Source organism: Phoca vitulina, unplaced genomic scaffold (assembly GCF_004348235.1).
Source record: "Phoca vitulina isolate PV1807 unplaced genomic scaffold, GSC_HSeal_1.0 scaffold41, whole genome shotgun sequence".
In the NCBI taxonomy this organism is placed as follows: Eukaryota; Metazoa; Chordata; class Mammalia; order Carnivora; family Phocidae; genus Phoca; species Phoca vitulina.
Window position 1 is genome coordinate 11,120,396 of NW_022589744.1, and position 17,969 is coordinate 11,138,364.

The following is a 17,969-nucleotide window of genomic DNA, read 5'->3' on the forward strand; positions in this document are numbered from 1 at the left end:
TTTGCATTTCCTTGGTGACTAATGATGTTGAGCATCTTTTTTTTTTTTCTTTTTTTTAAAAGCAGGCTCCACACCCAGCATGAAACACAATGTGAGGCTTGAACTCACAACCCTGAGATCAAGACCCCAGCTGAAATCAAGAGTCTGACGCTTAACTGACCGAGCCACCCAGGGGCCCCAAGCATTTTTTCATGTGCTTATTGGCCATTTGTATGTCTTCTTTGGAGAAATGTCTACTCAGATCCTTTGCCCATTTTCTAAAAGGGTTATTTGTCTTTTGGTTGTTGAATTATAAGAATTCTTTGTATATTCTCAATACAAGTTCTTTATCAGATATATGATTTGCAAATTTTCTCCCTTTCTGAGGGTTATCTTTTCACTTTCCTGATGGTGTTTTGGCACATGAAAGTTTTAATTTTAATTTATGTGGCTTTTTCCTTTGTCACTGATGCTTTTGGTGTCATATCTCAGAATCCATTGCCTAGTTCAAGGTCATCAACATTTACTCCTGTGTTTTCTTCTAAAAGTTTTATACTTTTAGGGGCGCCTGGGTGGCTCAGTCGTTAAGTGTCTGCCTTCGGCTCAGGTCATGATCCCAGGGTCCTGGGATCGAGCCCCACATCGGGCTCCCTGCTCGGCGGGAAGCCTGCTTCTCCCTCTCCCACTCCCCCTGCTTGTGTTCCCTCTCTAGCTGTCTCTCTCTCTCTGTCAAATAAATAAATAAAATCTTAAAAAAAAATAAAAAATAAATAAATAAAAGTTTTATACTTTTAGTTATGACCGTTTTTTTTAATCCTGTGTGGTAGAGTCCAGGCTCATCCTTTTGCGTGTGGATTTTCAGTTGTCTCAGCACCATTTGCTGAAAAGATCATTCTTTCCACACTGGGTTGTCTCAAGACCCTTGTAGAAAATCAACTGATCGGAAATATAAGGGTTTAATTTCAACTCTATTCCATTTGATCTATAAGTTTATCCTTATGTCAGTACCACACTGTCCTTTTTTTTTTAAGTTTATTTATTTTTAGTAATATCCACACCCAACTGAACTGTGGACCCCCAGATCAAGTCGCATGCTCTTCTGACCAAGCCAGCCAGGCACCCCAGTAGCACACTATCTTGATGACCATAACTTTGTAGTAACTGAAAAAGCTTTATTTTTTTTAAAGAGTTTATTTATTTATTTGAGAGAGAGAATGAGAGAGAGAGAGCACAAGATGGGGGAGGGTCAGAGGGAGAAGCAGACTCCCGCTAAGCAGGGAGCCCCATGTGGGACTCCATCCCGGGACTCCAGGATCATGACCTGAGCCGAAGGCAGTCGCTTAACCAACTGAACCACCCAGATCCCCCTGAAAAAGCTTTAAATAGTACATATTAAGGGCTGGCTGGGTGGGAAGAAGTTGGAAAAGGGCCTGCAGGTCTGAGGGGTAGCCCTCTTGGCTCGCCCGCAGATGCCTGAGTTCCTCTGGGCGCGGCCCTCAAGCTCCAGGCTTTCAGTAGAAGGACCACTGGGGGGGGGGGGGGGGGCGGCTAAAGCCTACAAAGAACGGGTCCTCCGCTCTGGCCTCCCACCCGACTCCCGCTGGGAGGTAAAGCCCCTTAATCACACGCTTTCTCCTTCCCACTCCTGGGAGCCCTAGCCCTCGGAGGGAGCAGGAAACATTTGCATGCTAATCACATGCAAATGTTTCCGCGGAGCCGGCGTCTGGCGCCCGGCGGGCTGCAGGACGGGCCAGGCCACTCTGAGCCCCGGACCAGGCTGAGATTAGGGGTGCAAGCCCTGGCCCCGCCCCGCCACGCCCTCCCACCCGGAGGCCAGGCCTCCTTCCCCACCGGCCGGCGACGCGGAGGTGGGCCCGCCCCCCGGCGCCCTGCGGCCCGCCCCCCGAGGGCGCGGCTCTCCGCGGGTCGGCGGCGTCCCGCCTCCTCCATCGCTCGCGGGCCGGGCCGCAGGACGCCGCGCTCGGCGGGAGTGGAGCTGCGCCACCGCCGGGCCGCGCGAGCCGGTGAGCGGGCTCCCCGGGCCTCCCCACTGTCCGTAAGGTGCCCTGCCGCCGGGGTCCGCGTTTGCGCCGTCGCGGACGCGCCTCTCCGCCGTCGCGGACGCGCCTCTCCGTGGACCTCCCGGGCCCCTCGCCGCCTGTGACGGGCTCCGGGTTGAGGATCCAGGAAAGTCTTGTCTCATTCTTGAGCTGCCCCAGCCTCAGATGGCTGGGGACCCCCACGCCTGAGGGGGCTCTCCCGAGCCACTCCCACCCTCCACGGCCTGGGGTGTGGGGGAGGCACGGGCACTACGCCAGGCCTGGCCTGAAATCTCCACGCGGGCGCCGCCTGGGCGTCCCAGAAGCCCCACCCAGGGAAGATCGGTCCTGGGGAGGGTGGGAAAGCGGAATGACCCCGGATGGCAGGGTCATGACGTTCCTGTTGCCTATCCCATCCCCCTTCCAGGCTAAGGTCAGCCGGCCCCTGCGGGAATGTGGGGGCAAATTTGGAGACAGAGAAAGGAAGAGGGTGACTTGTCCCCGCTCACGAAGTTCTGGAACACCTAGTTCCTTCCTCAGCCCCTGCCAAGTGTAGGGGTTTGAGGGCTTGTCAGTCCCAAGCTCAAGCTGGTTCTGGCAGCTCTCCTACCACTGCCACCCTGTGTCCTGGGCCCTGCCTGATATGGGGTCTGGGAAGGGAGGGGGTCTCCAGGGCTTGCTCTGGAGCTGGTGAGGGCTCCTTTGCATCCACTCCACTTAGCACACCAAAACCCAGTGCTCCCTCCTATGGCCATGCCTCCAAGCTTAGGGGGGCAGAGAAGGGATTCTGAGGGCCTAGTGAAGGCTCTAGCCTCAGATGGGAGGCCCTAAGAACAAACCAAGGGATGCATGCAATGTTTGAAGGACAAGAAATGCCATTTGATCTTGTGCCCTGTCCACAAACCCAGCTTCCTGCCACTCGGGCACGAAGGTAGTCACTCTGACTCTGGGCTGGGGTCCCTGAGGGCTGAGGTGGGCAGCTCCTGTGGAGAGCTTCCAGTCCCCGGAAGTGCAATTGAAATGTCTTCAGCTGCATTTCCTTCCTTGCCACAACCGCGTACCAGGCAGTGATCATGATTCATGGTGCCCAGTACAAAGGAAAGACCACTTCCCTTCCGGGGCAAAGTTGGAGCCAGAGCCCCCAGCCCCATCTCTTCTCCGCTCTGCTTGAGTCTTCTGGAATGGACCTGCCTGCCAGGAAGCCAGGTCACCCTTGGTCCTGGTCTTGCCTGCCCCCTGGGGAACACAGGTGGGTCACATTAATGTTATCTTTTGTGCTCACCCAAGGCCTGGTAGGGGTGTGTGAAGAGGTCCCTGCTCATAGTGTAGGGGGTGGGGGGGAGGAGGGACAACAATGATAAACAAGACAATGATCCACTCCAATGTGGTGTGAAAAGTACAATGAAAGAGAGAAATAGAGGAAGGGGGCCTAGTCCAGCCTGTGGTGGAGGTCACGGGAGCTTCCCAGGAGTGCTGTCAGGGCTGAATCTTGAAGGACCAACAGGATTCTCTCTGGCTAGGATTTTGGAACCTCGGCAGCCTAGTTTTTGAAGAGGGACCAGCTTGCTGGGGGAGGGGGCTAGAGGACCAACCAGACAAAAAAGCTGTTTATGACCTAGGAGTCACTGGGGGTCTGGGAGGGGATGCCCCCTTGTGGAAGGCAGAGTCTGCAGGGGGAACTCCCAGAGGGAGGCCAGGGGTCCTCAGACCTGGGAGGCAGGGCTCCCAGCATGCAAAGAGAGAGCAGAGGTGCTTAGGATTTCCTGGGCTCTGACTGTCCCCAGAGGCCTGGAGGAAGGAGAGGCTGGGAAAAGTCAGCTCCACTGAAAGATTTAGACAGAGGGTGGGTGCAGAGTGAAGGTCAGAATCCTGGACAAAGTCCCCAGAGGGCTACCTGGAGAAGCGGCTGCTAATACGGGCACTAAAGAGGCCACTCCGGTGTGGGTGGGGGAGGTTGGGGGAAGAGGCCTCTCTATAAAGGGGCAGAACAAGCATGAATGAGAAAGGACCAGAGCTGGGGCAGGGGGAGCTGGGCCCGTGTCTCCTCTGTCATCCACCTCCTCTGGGTGGCATCAGATGCCCTGCTACCTCTGAGTCAAGTGACCGTGTGCTCCTTTGAAAGGAAACCAGCAGGGTCCCAGGACTTGGAAGTGACAGGGGTAGGGCAGGAGGGAGTGAAGGCGGTGGAGGAAGGCTGGTGGCCCTTCTGGGAGGAAGAGGGGAAAGCGGCAGTTCAGGGCAGACTAAGGGCCCAGCGCTGGAGACGTTGAGGTGTGGAGGGGACATTCAGGCCAACACAGGATCAGGTTGCACCGGTGGCCTTTCCATTTGCTGCAGGAACAGAAATCCTGGAAGGGAACTGTATCTGAGGTTTGCCTGAGCCTGGAACCGGGCCAGGAGGACTGGGGCTGAGGGATCTCTGGGGCCAGAACCACAAGCAGGAGCCAGGATGGCAGGATGTGCTTGCAGCAACCCCCCCCCCCACACACACACACGTACACACACACACACACACACACACACACACACACATATACACACACGCACTCTGCGGCTGGGCTGAATGGGCCACTCACCTTGGCAGGGCTCCTGGGGGTCCTCTGGGGAGGGAGGAGGCTTGGTGCCCAGAGAAGAGATTGGAGCGTCAGAAGGAGGCAGTTTAGGGTGGATCCCATTTAGGTGCTGTTTTAAAGCTCCTGGGCCTGGCGGGGAAGGTGTGGAGTGCAGGGCGTGACAGGAAGATGGGGTTGCATATTTCTGATAGTTTCCTGAGTTTCCATGGATCTTCCCAGAACCTGGGGCTAAAAGGAGGGAGGCTGTGGGAACTGTAGCTCAAGGGATCCATTGCCTCCACTGAGGCAAAGGCTGCCGGAGCCCTGAGCCCCGAGTACGGTCTGAGGGCCACAGGGGACCACGGAGCAGGCGGAGAGCCGGGACAGAGGGGACTGGGTAAGGGCTCCGCATTTGGGGAGGGGCCTTGGGGCTTTGCGGCCTGGTTATGGCAGCTTCTGTGATGGGGGAGCAACCTGGATGGGATGGAAAACTGAGATAGGACTGAGCCAAAGATGGGGGGTGTGCACGTGCATCTGCATGGTGTGTGACCCTTTGTGCATGTGTGTGTCTGCATTGTGTGTGACCGTGTGTGGGTCTGTATGTCTGTGTAGCATGTGTCTGTGTCCATTTGTCTGTCTCTGGGCTTGTCTGCATGTGTCCACGTAGGTGTTTATCAGTGCACGTGTGTGTCTCTTTGTATATGTCTGGGCACGTCTGCATGTGTGACTTTGTATGTTTGTGTGTCTCTAGACTTTTCTGTGTGTGTGTGTGTCTATGTAAGTGTGTGTCTGCATGTGGGTCTGTGTACCTGTGTGGTTCTGTGTGTCTCTGTCTATGCAGTATGTGTTTGTGTGTGTGTCTTTGTGAGCGTGTATCTTGGTATATGCCCATATGTGACTGTGTGTGTGTGTGTGTGTGTGTGTGTGTGTGTTGGGGGCTGTTGCTCAGAGAAGCCCTGACAGGTGGTGGGTCATTATTGAGCATCACTGTAGAACTGGCCTCCGCCATGAGCCCCCTGCGGAAGATGTGATTTCACAGGGCCTTTGGATGAGACCCGTGCCTTTTCCTGAAAGCTGCTTGTTTGGTGCCCTTGGACAGCTCTTCTGTGTACACTCCTTTTTTTTTTTTTTTTTTTAAGATTTTATTTATTTATTTGACAGAGAGACAGTGAGAGAGGGAACACAAGTGGGGGGAGTGGGAGAGGGAGAAGCAGGCTTCCCGCTGAGCAGGGAGCCCGATGCGGGGCTCGATCCCAGGACCCTGGGATCATGACGTCAGCCGAAGGCAGACGCCTAACGACTGAGCCACCCGGACGTCCCTGTTCTGTGTACACTCCCTGACAACACCCAGCACCGACTTACTCACCTAGGCCGTCTCCACAGCACTGACGGTGGACGCTGCTGTTAAGGTTGCGTGGTGAAAGTCTGTTTGTGTGCAGGAAGCCTGCTTATGAATGTTGGAAAATGCATCTGTGCGTGCCTGTGGGGGCATTGGGACCACGCTGGCTCTAGAGATCTGTTCCGTTCTACAAGCAGCTATTGAGTGCTTGCTGTGTGCGGGAGGGGGCCCCGAGGCTGGGCCAGGAAGTGCCACCTGCTGACTGACCACCAAATGTAAGTCTAGAAAGAATTCCACCCACCTGCCTTGCCCCACGGAAGGCTCACCTGCCTGCCCCTCCTGCCAGGCTGGCTCTGGGAAGTGGGTGAAAGGAAATGCCAAGGCCACCGCATTTGCCTCTGGCCACCTCCCAGGGGGCGGTACACTCTGCTGCCTGGTGCTGGGGCAAGAGGGCGGGATGGTTTCAGCCACCCAGGGAAAGTGGCTGGTGGACTGGGGATGGCAGCTCCGTTCTGTCCCCTCCGCAGGTGGCCCAGGCAGTGGTAGCAGCATTCGTGGCAAAGGATGCCCCAGGTCCTGGAGCGTGCAGAGGGCTGCTGGGCCTGGGTGGTGCTGCTGGCCTCCCTGGTGACCCAGGGCCTCACTCTGGGCTTCCCCACGTGCACTGGCATCTTCTTCACTGAACTACAGCATGAGTTCCAAGCCAGCAATAGTGAGACCTCATGGTTCCCATCCATCCTGACAGCCATGCTCCACGCTGGGGGTGAGCAGCCTGGGGAGGGGCCGAGGGAGGGTTGAGAAAGAGCATGGGGTGAGGGAGGAAGCCACCATCTCCCTGGCCTCCCGGAGCTCTCTCTCTGAGGCCACAGGCTTTGTCTCATGGGGTGAATTCCTAAGATATCACCTGATTTCAGCAGGGCCAGCCCCCCTGGCAGGAATCCTGCAGGGCTGGGCTGTGCTGCACTGGGCTGGACAGGTCTAGGCCGGGCTGGGGACCGGGAGAGGGTACGGAGGTACCTAAGGTGCAAAGCCAGTCCTCTCAGTGGCTGGTGGCCGCGGGAGGATCGATGCAGACTGTGGGAGTGCCAGGCACTCAGCACAGACTTGAGGAAGAGCTGCTTGTGTGATCTCTCTGAACCTCGGTTTCTTCTTCTGCAATATGGAGGTAACACCCGACACCCTACCCACTTCCTACGTGGGATCATAGGGAGGATCCCATGAGTCACCAGCGAGTAGTATTTGGAGAACCTCGTCAGGGACTTCAGCATGGGAAAGGGGGCTTGAGGAAGACACGAGGGGCAAGATGGGGGCAGGGCAGGAAGCAGAAGGGATATTGCAAGGGCTGGGGAGGTTCGAGTGAAGGCAGCCCCCCCATTTCCTACTTGGCTCTGCCAAGAATGTGACCCTCTCACCCTGACCCCAGTGAAGGGGGATGGCCAGGGCTGCCTGGGAGACTCCCTGCAATAGACTTGGGTTCAGGGGCCTGCCGCGGGCTCCTGAGAGCTCTTGAGGGAGATTCCATAGAGTGACCTGCGAGGGGGGGTGGGCCGAGGAGGCTCTGGTCAATGAGAGCCAGATCTCACGGCCCACTGGGCTCTCCCCATGCGTGTGTTTGCTGTCTCCGTGGACTCCATCTCCCTACGTACCTCCTGCCACTCCCCACCCGGCACAAGCAGCCTGCTTGTTATTCCAGGTCCTTCCCTCCAACTGGGAGAGAAGTCAGACGGGGAGAGATGGCCTCATGAGATTACCCCTGAACCTGCCACCCCGGGGCCTGGACTCAGGGCCCTGGGAGAGGCCTGGACCAGGCCAGACTGCGTGACCTTTTCACCTGCAAGGTTGGGGCAGAAGTGGGAATCTCAGGCGGTTCCTTCCACGCAGCCAGAAAGGGGTCCGCGCCAGGGCCTGGGAAACAGGCATCCATGGGGACTTCCACTCCCCTACCAGCTTTAGACTCGCCACCCCCTAGCGGGCATGCCAACACCTCAGTCGGCCTAGGATTCTTGTCTGTCTGTCTGTCTCACGTACACACACACCTTTAGCCCATGCTCATTCAGAGTATCAGAGGAATTTTATTTTATTTTATTTTTAAGATTTTATTTATTTATTTGTCAGAGAGAGAGAGAGAGAGCACAAGCAGGGGGAGTGGCAGGCAGAGGGAGAAGCAGCCTCCCCACTGAGCAGGGAGCCCGATGTGGGACTCGATCCCAGGACGCTGGGATCATGACCTGGGCCAAAGGCAGGTGCTTAACTGACTGAGCCACCCAGGCGTCCCCAGAGAAATTTTAAACTTGAAATTATCCTCGATCCCAAGCACCCCCGGCCCCCATGCATCTTAGAGATGAAGAAAGCAAGCAAGCGCAAAGTACAAGGCACGTTCGGGGTGGCAGAGTGAGTTCAGGGCAGAAGCAGTGACCGGCCGAGAAAACACCCTGCCTCCCAGTGCCCTCAGCTAGCTAAGGTAAGCAGCTGCAGGTCTCAGCCCCCACCCCCAGGGCCATGACTTGGGGCTTCCCCCAAGGTCACCTCTCGGAAGTCAGGCCAAAGTTTGGGGTGGGGAGGATGGAAGATGTGTGGGGCAGTGGTCATGTTCCCTGCAGAGTCTTGCCTCTTCCTCTCTAGCCACCTCTGCTTGATTATCTCTGAGTGTGGGCTGCCTACTTCCTCTGTCCCTCCCATACTCATACCGGCTCACACCCACACATGCCTTCTCCTCCCCAAACATACACAGACACTGCGTACACACGCTCTCTCTCTCTTTCCCTGTTCCTTTGGCTGTGCTCTGGGAGGGTAACTGTAGAAATTCCAGTATGTGTACTTGGGGGCGGGGCACCGAGTGAATGGGGCCCTGCAAGGCATGGAGAAGCAGCCAGCCAGGACTGGTTGGTTTCTGCTCTGGGTCTGGGCTGGTGAGAAAGCAGCTTAAGGTGGGGGTGGGGTGGAGGAGAACAGGCCCTTCTCCACCAGAAGGCAAACGTCTGGGTGCAAGACTTTGTGTTGGCTGGAAGTGATGGGAGAGGGGAGAAAGCACCACACCCAATTTTCTCCAGAGCACTCCAGAGGCCAGTGCGAGGGGGTGTGGGGTGGCCCAGGGCCCCAGGCTGCCTGCCTTAGACAGGTTGGAGGCTAGTGCAAGGCTGTGGCCAGTCTTCTTGAGAATGGGAAGCAGGCAGGGGCTGTAGGTGCTCACTGGTTTTGATGCCCTGGGACCCTCACCCACCGAGACAGACCCCCCAGCAAGGGGCATCCCACCCAGGTCATGAGCCAACCCTATTTTACCTAGATGGAATCAGCCTCAGGTTGGCATAGTGAAGGGCCTCAGTCTGTTGCTCTGCGGATCCTTGTTGGGGGTCAAACTGCACACTTGCAGGACCTCCCCTTGCAGCCGGTCACATGTCATCCAGTGTGACCTCCTGTAGGGGAGGCGCAGAGATGGACTGAGTTTGCCAGCCTGTGGCCAGGTGGCAATCAAAATCTAGGCCTACAAGGCCCCAGGGCTGTGCCCTTCAAGCCACGTGGCTAATTCTTGCTGGAACCCCCTCCCAAGCCCACTCTCCCTCCCTCCCATCCTCCTCATTCAACCACCACCTGCTGGCTGCCTCCTCACCCCTGCCTCTCCCTGCATCCTCCCCACAGGACCCCTGTGCAGCATCCTGGTGGGACGCTTTGGCTGCCGAGTGACGGTGATGCTGGGGGGCGCACTGGCCAGCCTGGGCATGGTGACCAGCTCCTTCTGCCGCACCCTTAGCCAGCTCTACCTCACAGCAGGATTCATCACAGGTGACCGTCTTCCCATTTCGAGAACTTCTGGGTGCCTACCAAAAAGTGCCAGCCATAAGGGCAGGCAGCGTGCCTAATCTTCTGGGGCTGCTTGTAGTCACATGAGGGAGAAGGACAATGAATACATAAATGAGAAAGATTGGTTCTGATGGTGACAAGCACACTAGAAGACAGGACAGCTGATGCGATGGTGTCCTGGCTGGGGGTGGGGGTGGGCAGAGATTAAACAAGCAAAGAGGTAAAATCTCTAGAGCACCCCATGCAGAAGATAAAGCAAGGGTGGGGGAGGTTGCTACTTTCAACGGGGCAGTAAGGGTCAGAGAAGGCCTTGCAGAGAAGGTGACATTTGGGCAGAAAGCTAATGGAGGTGAGGGAGTCTGCTGCCAGGTGAGGGAGTCTCAGGGAAAGAGCATTCCAGGCAGCAGGGACAGCAAGTGCTAAGGCCCGGAAGGGCCCAAGGGGCAGTGAAGGACACAAGCAAAGGTAGGGTGGAGGCTCGATGGGGAGTAGTGCCTGAAAGGCTGAGTAGTGAGATGGGAAACCATCTGAGAGATTCGGGCAGTGGGGTGAGTGACGTCATCCAACTGCCGTTTGTAAAGCACCACTCTGCTGTGTTGAACATAGGTGCACCGGGGTGGGGGGGGCGCTAAGTTAGAGCAGGAGAACAGGTAAGAGCATGGTCATAACCCAGACAGGAGGTGGCCATACCTTTGACCATGGTGGTATGATGGAGGTGGTGAGGAGCAGTCAGGTTCAGGACTGCGAGGGAGGTCCAGAGAAGAAGAGTCAAGGATGACCCAAGGTTCCAGGAGCCAAGAAGGGTGACGCCAAGGTTTTTGCCCCAAACCACTGGAAGGATGGAGTAGCCTTTAACTACCATGGGGAACCTAGAGGAGGAGCAGGTTCGTGGGCGGTTGGGAAGCTCAGGTGTGGAAACATCCAGTCTGCCGTTCAGGGACAGGCCCTGGGCTGCAGCGAGCAGTTGGCGATCATGACAGGGCTGGCATTCTAATGTTGAGAGGAGGTATCATCCTGCTGTCACTGAGGGAACATGGGTGGGTGGCTAAGGAGGCCTGAGGACTGGGCCCTGCGGTATCCAGCAGTCTGGGTGGGAAGAAGGGACACAGGCAGGAGGAGATGCAGGAGAGTGATGTTTCTGGAAAAAGTGAGGAGAGAGTGAGGGCTGTGTCAGGCTGCTGGTGGATCAGATGGAAGGAGACCAGCCTTGATCTTTGGATTTGGCAATGTGGAGGTTTCTGACCTTGATAAGAGCAAGTCTGGACCAAAGGTGAGGGCGAAAGTCTGATTGCAACAGGTTCAAGAGCAAAGAGCAAAGGAGTTGGAGACAGCGGAGATAAACAGTATTTCCAGGAAATTTCGGTGAAGGGGACAGAGAAATGGGCCAGTACCCAGAAGAGGCTGTGGAGTCAGGAGGGGGTTGTTTTGTTTTGTTTTGGGTTTTTGTTTGTTTGTTTTAAACTGCTTTATTAGCTTCACAAAATATAATGAGCATCGTTCCATGCAATAGGGTAAAACTCCCCAGCTGATAGAATCTTACAGACTGAGTCAAAATACAACATTCAAGGACACCTGGCTGGCTCAGTCGGTAGAGCATGTGACTCTTGATCTCAGGGTCATGAGTTCAAGCCCCACATTAGGCAAAGAGCCTACTTAAAATAAAAAAAAAAACAAAAAAAATAAAAACAAACACACAAAAACCCCCACCCACATTCAGGAAGGAGCTGGTAACAGGAGACCCACAAGAAACATGTAAGACCAAAGGGTTGATGGGAAAGGTCCATCGTGAACATGTAATTTTAGAAAGCAGGTCTGTCTTCCTATGAACTGGAGGGAGAACATCAGGACTCAAGGCATCAGGCCAAACTCCTCATCCAGTCGTGGTGAAGAGCGTCAGTGCTAACTGCCCGCAGACCACGACCAGATTGCTTCTCCCTCTGCTGCCCCACCTCCTCTCACCCTTGCCTGTGGCACTGTGGCTCTCCAAGCCTCTCGCAGGTCCCACCTGCACTGCAGGCTGGAGCCGCGTACGGAGGCACACGACATTCACCAGCTTCCAAAGGGAGGCCCAAGGCTTCTCCTTTATTAGCACCTTGCTCCTTTTCATCCTTTCCTGAATTTTCCTGGTTGACGTTTTGTACCGCCTGTTCCTCTTTGGACGCCATTGCTCCTGGGCCCCTCCTTGTGGTCTCCTGCTCCTCCCGAGAACACAGCAGCAAGAATGAGCCCCAGGGGCGCCTGGGTGGCTCAGTCAGTTGGGCGTCTGCTTTCGGCTCGGGTCATGATCTCGGGGTCCTGGGATCGAGTCCCGCATCGGGCTCTCTGCTCTGCGGAGAGCCTGTTTCTCCCTCTCCCCCGCTCTTCTCTCTCTCTCTCTCTCTCTCTGTCAAATAAATAAAATCTTTAAAAAAAAAAAAAAAAGAATGAGCCCCAGAGACACTTCCACCTGCACGCCTGCTCCCCCTCCGTCTCCTACTTTTTGGGGTCACCCCTGACCCACAGACCCTCGGGGCCACCGGGAGCAGGTACCGAGAAGGGAGCGGGAGCAAGCCATGGCCAGATCTCTGTTTTGTTTTTTTGTTTGCTTTTGTTTTGCTTTTTAAAAAAGATTTTATTTATTTGAGACAGAGAGAGAGCACGGGTGGGGGGCAGGGGGAGAGGCAGAGGGAAATGGAGAGAGACAAGCAGACTCCCCACTGAGCAGGGAGCCCAACCTCCGGGCTCGATCCCAGGACCCTGAAATCATGACCTGAGCCAAAGCCAGATGCTTCACTGACTGAGCCATCCAGGCGCCCTTTGTTTTGTTTTTAATGGGAGAAATAACAAAGAAGTCGAGAATGATCTGGCAAAGAGGAGAAAGTGGGTGGTGCAGGAGAGGGAAATTGCTGAAGGGATACGCCTTTGAGTAGACAAGAGGAAGGGCATAAGTGGAGGGTTGGCTTTGGCTGGCAGTAGGGACGGACAGTCCAGTTTTACAGATGGAAGGCAGGTGGTCAGCTGGGGGTGAGGCGGGGGGACGGTAGGGTGCATAGAGAAGGACTGGTGGTCATCTAGGAGGGTGGGAGGGAAAACGGACAGTGGCATCATAGGGGGCCCGAGGGTCCGCCTGAGGCTTGTGGTCATGGTGTGGCTGTGAGCTTTCTCTCCCAAAATGTTCAGCTGTGGGGGGCAGCTTGGTGTCCAGAGGAAGAGAAAGAAGCTGATGTGGCTCAATCATGGTGAGTGACGGAGAATGGCCTGAGATGGCACCCAAGAGATGACCAGGGGCCAGACCTTACAGAGCCTTCCAGGGCATAGTAAATACGGTGGCATTTTTTTCTAGGCATAATGGGAAGTCCTTGAAAAGTGTTAGGGAAGAAACTTACCCCAATTTAGGTTTTTATTTTGTTTATTTATTTTTTTAAGATTTTATTTATTTATTTGAGAGAGAGCTAGCACAAGCACTAGGGGAGGGGCAGAGGGACAAGGAGAGGGAGAAGCAGACTCCCCACTGAGCAGGGAGCCCAACACGGGGCTCGATCCCAGGACCCTGAGATCCTGACCTGAGCTGAAGGCAGATTCTTCACCAACTGAGCCACCCAGGCGCCCCCCAGTTTAGGTTTTTTAAAGATCACCCTGGTGCTGTGCAAAGGGGACAGGTGTGCCCCTGGCAGCCTTGGGAGGGCAGAGTGGATGTTTCTAAGGGGGTGGCAAGGCAGGCTCTTCCCTTCTTCAGTCCCTGGGGACCTGGAAGTGGGTCTGGGCTCGAACGGAAGGAGGGCAGACATGGAGCATGACCCCATGACCCCTCTCTGGGTACGGGTGGGAGGCCCCAGAACGCCCTTGAGCCAGTCTCCTCCCTCCCACCACAGGCCTGGGCATGTGCTTCAGCTTCCAGTCGAGCATCACCGTGCTGGGCTTCTACTTCTCCCGCCATCGGGCGCTGGCCAACGCACTGGCTTCGGTGGGCGTCTCCCTGGGCATCACGCTCTGGCCACTGCTCTCCCGCTACCTCCTGGAGGATCTGGGCTGGAGGGGCACCTTCCTTGTCTTCGGCGGCGTTTTTCTCCACTGCTGTGTCTGTGGAGCCGTTCTGAGGCCCGTGGCCACCAGCACAGCCCCTGAGACCACAGAAGGCCCCCCTCCACCTTCCAAGACACCTGCTACCGGCTGCCTGGCAGCGTGTGGTCGGGCCATCCAGCGCCACCTGGCCTTTGATATCCTGCGGCACAATGCGGGCTACCGAGTGTACACACTGGGTGTTATGTGGATGATCCTGGGTTTTCCGCTGCCGCACGTCTTCCTGGTGCCATATGCCATGTGGCATGGGGTGGATGAACACAGGGCAGCCCTGCTCATCTCCATCATTGGCTTTAGCAACATCTTCCTGCGGCCCATGGCTGGGCTGGTGGCGGGCCGGCGGGACTTTGCTGGCCACCGGAAGTACCTGTTCAGCCTGGCAGCCCTGCTCAATGGCCTCACCAACCTGGTGTGCGCCGCGTCGGCCGACTTCCAGGTGTTGGTGGGCTACTGCTTGGTGTACAGCGTGTCCATGAGTGGCATTGGGGCCCTCCTCTTCCAGGTCCTCATGGATCTTGTCCCCATGGATCGGTTCTCCAGCGCCCTGGGCCTCTTCACCGTCCTGGAGAGCATCTCCATTCTCATCTCCCCGCCACTGGCTGGTGAGGCCCCAGCAGAGAGGGCAGCCAGGTGTACACGGGTGTGGCCTGGGTGGGCAGGATATGGAGACAGGGCGAAGGGGAACGGTCTGAACAGATGTGGGTGCCATCAGCATCTCCAGGGGTAGGGACTTGGAATCTGTGATTTTCCAAGATGCAGGCTGTTCCCCAGCTGGAGCCCAGGGTATGAACAGTTAAAAATAAGGACTTTTATACCAGACTTGCCTGAGTCCTTCGTCTTCCTCTCTGTACCTCTGTTTTCTTATCAGCAAAGTGGGGATGTTAATAGAATCTACCCTGTAGGCTTGTTGTGAGGATCACAGTTATACAGCAAAGAGCTCAGCAGAGAGCCCGGCACAGAGCAGAAAACTGCGCACGTTTGCCGTGATGAACATCCTGGCTGTCCCACTTCCTGCCTGTGGGACCCAGGCAAGTCACTTTCCTTCTCTGAGCCACAGTGTCATCTGCAAAATGCAGACAAGAACACCTGCCTTAACCACTGGTTCTCCTGTGCCTGTCCCTGGTGGGCATGGCTGAACACAGAGGCCCAGTCCCCACCTCTCAGGGCTGACCTTCTGGTGGGAGAGTCAGGAATTAAAGCAGAGACGCGTTTGTGCTCAGCGTGGTGACTTGTGCCAGGAGGGAAACAAACAGATGTGGGAGCAGAGACATATGGGAGGGCCCAGGTGTAGCCGAGCAGATATCCCAGACTCCTGGCCCTTGTGTGCTGGGCTTCCTGCCACCAAGGGTAAGGGAGACATGCCCTGAGGTGCCCTTCTGGCCCAAGGGCTCTTCCTGCCCCCTGGAGAGCAGGCTTAGTGTTTCTTCTTCTCCTTTGATTCAACAGATCTCTGCTGAGTGTCTCCTAGGGGCCAGCCACAGTGGCCCCTACTGGGGATCCAGCAGAGCCTGAAATAAAATCCCTGCTCTCAGAGAGCACACAAGTTACTGGGAGGGAGGCTTGGTAGCCCCGGACAGTGGCCTAACTTGCTCTCTGTCCCCCAGGGCTCCTCCTGGACACCACCGACAACAACTTTAGCTACGTTTTCTACATGTCAAGCTTCTTCCTCATATCAGCTGCCCTCTTTATGGGTGGCAGCTTCTGTGCCCTTCAGAAGAAGGAGAGGCCAGACAAGCAGGCTAAGGCAGAAGGAGCCATCATGGAGGCTGCCTCAGAGCAGGGCCTCACGGCGGAGGACTCATGTGATTCCAAGAAGCGGCTGTACACCGAGGTCATGTATGTGACCAGCGTCTGAGCCCTGAGGTCAGTGAGTGACCACCTCCGCAGCCCAGGAATGTGATGTCCAGCTGCTAGGGGTTGGGGTGAGGGGCTGCCCAGGAAGCCCGAAGCAAAAAGCCATCCAGGCTCTGCACACCGGGAGTCAGCCAGGAGCTGGGACCTTGGAGGCTGGCCTCCAAAGACTCAGGGCTCCTTCCAACCAGCAGAATCCAGGAGCGGGTCCTCCTGACCTTTTCTTTGGGGTACCAGCGTACCTGGAGCCCAGGAAAGTGAGTCTAAACCCTGCCTGGGTCTGTCACAGCCGGCTTGGCTCAGCTGGCTGCCCAGTACTTCTGCTGCCACTCAACACACTGGACCCTCCAGTCTAGCGTGGATGTCTCTGATGTGACTCTTTGTCCTTCTCCGGCCTCCAGACAATTCCAAAGAGTTCACCCCTCCTGGAAGGCCCTCCACCCCCTTTCTTCCCAAGGGCCCCAGCCCTTGCCCTCAGGGCGGCCCCCAGCACAGGTTGCCGGGCCTCACGCTGACTGGAAGCTTGAGAAGAAGAACCTCCTGAAAGAATGAGCTGTGACCGGCAGTGGGGGAGGGCCAGGCTGAGGGGTTGGCGTGGACACAGGACACGGACAGATTAACGGTTGGGTAGAGGACCCATCCTGGTGTCTGAGCAAAGAACTGGAGGGGAGCCCTTGGCTTGGGTCCTAGAATCAATGAAGTCTGAGGGGTCCCCTGCACTCAGCAGGGCCTGCTCTACAGTGTCCCTCCCTCCCGTGCCCCCACCTTGTATCTTGGTCATGAAGCTGAGTGCTGGGGTGGGGGGAAGCCTGACATTTGAGTGAGCAGCGGAGCAGAAGGATTGCTAGGCAGGGTGTGAGACATCTGGGAAAATGGAGCTGCTTTTGCAGCAGAAGCCTTTCACTCCCTCTCCCTACTGTGTCAGAGGTGTCCACCCTGGGGTAAGTAGCCGGCTGGGCCAGCTGCCAGCCCACCTCCACTCCCAGGGGGCCTGTGCCTGTGGCATGGAGATCAGTGCTCCCCACACACATCCTCTTTTTGCTGGTACTGGTCCCTGAGGTCATCACTCCAAGCTTGTCCCAGCAGGGTACCACCTGAGGCAGTGGAAAAACAGAGTTTGTTTGAATTACACACAAAAAACCTTCCTGTATGTAGCAGGTTATAAACCCTGTGAACTAATGAAGCTGGAAAACAGGCCTTGAGTAAGTCCCTCCTCCCCCTTCAGTTCTCCCTGCTCAGCAGGGGCTGCTGTGACCCAAGGCCTTGTTTGTTGATTCAGGCTCAACCAGGCTCCGACAAGAAAGCCTTATCAGGAAAATAAATTTTATTTTCATGACCTGACTCTAGCCTTCTCGGGCCCAGCTGGTGTGAGTAAGCATCCTTGGGGAAGTACTGTCTTCTCCAGGATCCTGCCATGAGTGCCCCCTTATGGTCAAATAAAGTAGTGCAGAGGTGAAGCAAAGGGCTCTGAGCTGGGATAGATCTGAGTTCGTGTTTGGCTCTGCCACAGTTTGATGTGTGACTTTGGGCAATTGTTCACCATTTCTGGGCCTTAAAAAAGGAGGATGCTGGCCTGAATAAGTCAGAGTCTCTTCTTGTTTGAAAAGTCTGATCCTGAAGACCCCCATTGCCTTCTTGCTCCTCACCCAGTCCCATGCTTAGCCACCATCCACATCCTGTGCACTGAAGGGGTAATGCTTGGACACATTTTACCCGGTCCTATCCCCTACATCTCAACTGAGTGGAAAAGGAGAGAGTGGGACTGGTGGGTAGGTGGATGCTTTTGGCACTAATAGCCACCAGGCTTTGAAATGTGCAACCCCTATTGGGCCCACTTCCTGAAAACATTTCTTTTAGGGAAAATAGGTATCAGTGAACATTCAGCATAGGGAACTTTGATCTCATCTGCCCCCAGCCAAGAGTGGCAATAATCGCTGGGCAGATTCCCTTCAACAAAATTACTGAGCATTTACTATGTGCCAGGGACTGGGCAGAGAGGAGTAAGACCTGGTGATGCCCTCAGCACAAAACCAAGGACTGAGAATTTTTCCCCAAGGAGGAAAGCCCCTGAGCCTTTCAGAGGGGACAAATGAGAGAGGATGGGATGGCCCATCTGATTGCAGAATCCCCACTTAGCTGGTTTCCTGGGAATCCTCTAGAGAGGATCTGGAGCAGTTCCTGACCAGTGCAGGGTAGAGCTCACCTACATCGTGTCCCTGAACTCTGAGTCCCTGGTCCCCAGGACTTTGCTGCTCCGTCCAGCCAGAGGCAGACAAGCCCCTGGCCACCTTGGGATGAGATGTACTTCCCCAAGTTCTATCAGCTCTTTACAGAAGCCGAAGGGCCTGATGA

The 17,969-nt window shown here is 55.8% G+C and overlaps 1 protein-coding gene and 1 pseudogene across 1 annotated transcript; one reads left to right on the forward strand and one right to left on the reverse strand.

The window, feature by feature from the left end:
• The first annotated feature begins 1,931 nt into the window (after window positions 1–1,931).
• On the forward strand, window positions 1,932–16,944 carry SLC16A5 (solute carrier family 16 member 5). The gene is made up of 6 exons (XM_032429632.1): window positions 1,932–2,003; window positions 3,083–3,267; window positions 6,437–6,672; window positions 9,546–9,689; window positions 13,559–14,368; window positions 15,371–16,944. Exons 3-6 carry the CDS (start codon window positions 6,474–6,476, stop codon window positions 15,619–15,621), a joined length of 1,404 nt encoding a protein of 467 aa, XP_032285523.1. The 5' UTR covers window positions 1,932–2,003; window positions 3,083–3,267; window positions 6,437–6,473; the 3' UTR covers window positions 15,622–16,944.
• LOC116647956 lies at window positions 11,556–11,872 on the reverse strand (annotated as a pseudogene).
• Window positions 16,945–17,969: the final 1,025 nt, after the last annotated feature.

Excerpts from the sequence above, each read along its gene's own strand:
- SLC16A5 (XM_032429632.1), top strand. The coding sequence starts at position 6,474 with ATGCCCCAGGTCCTGGAGCGTGCAGAGGGCTGCTGGGCCTGGGTGGTG. Across the intron at positions 6,673-9,545 it reads AGCCATGCTCCACGCTGGGG|GACCCCTGTGCAGCATCCTG; the intron begins GTGAGCAGCCTG and ends TCCTCCCCACAG. Across the intron at positions 9,690-13,558 it reads CACAGCAGGATTCATCACAG|GCCTGGGCATGTGCTTCAGC; the intron begins GTGACCGTCTTC and ends CTCCCACCACAG.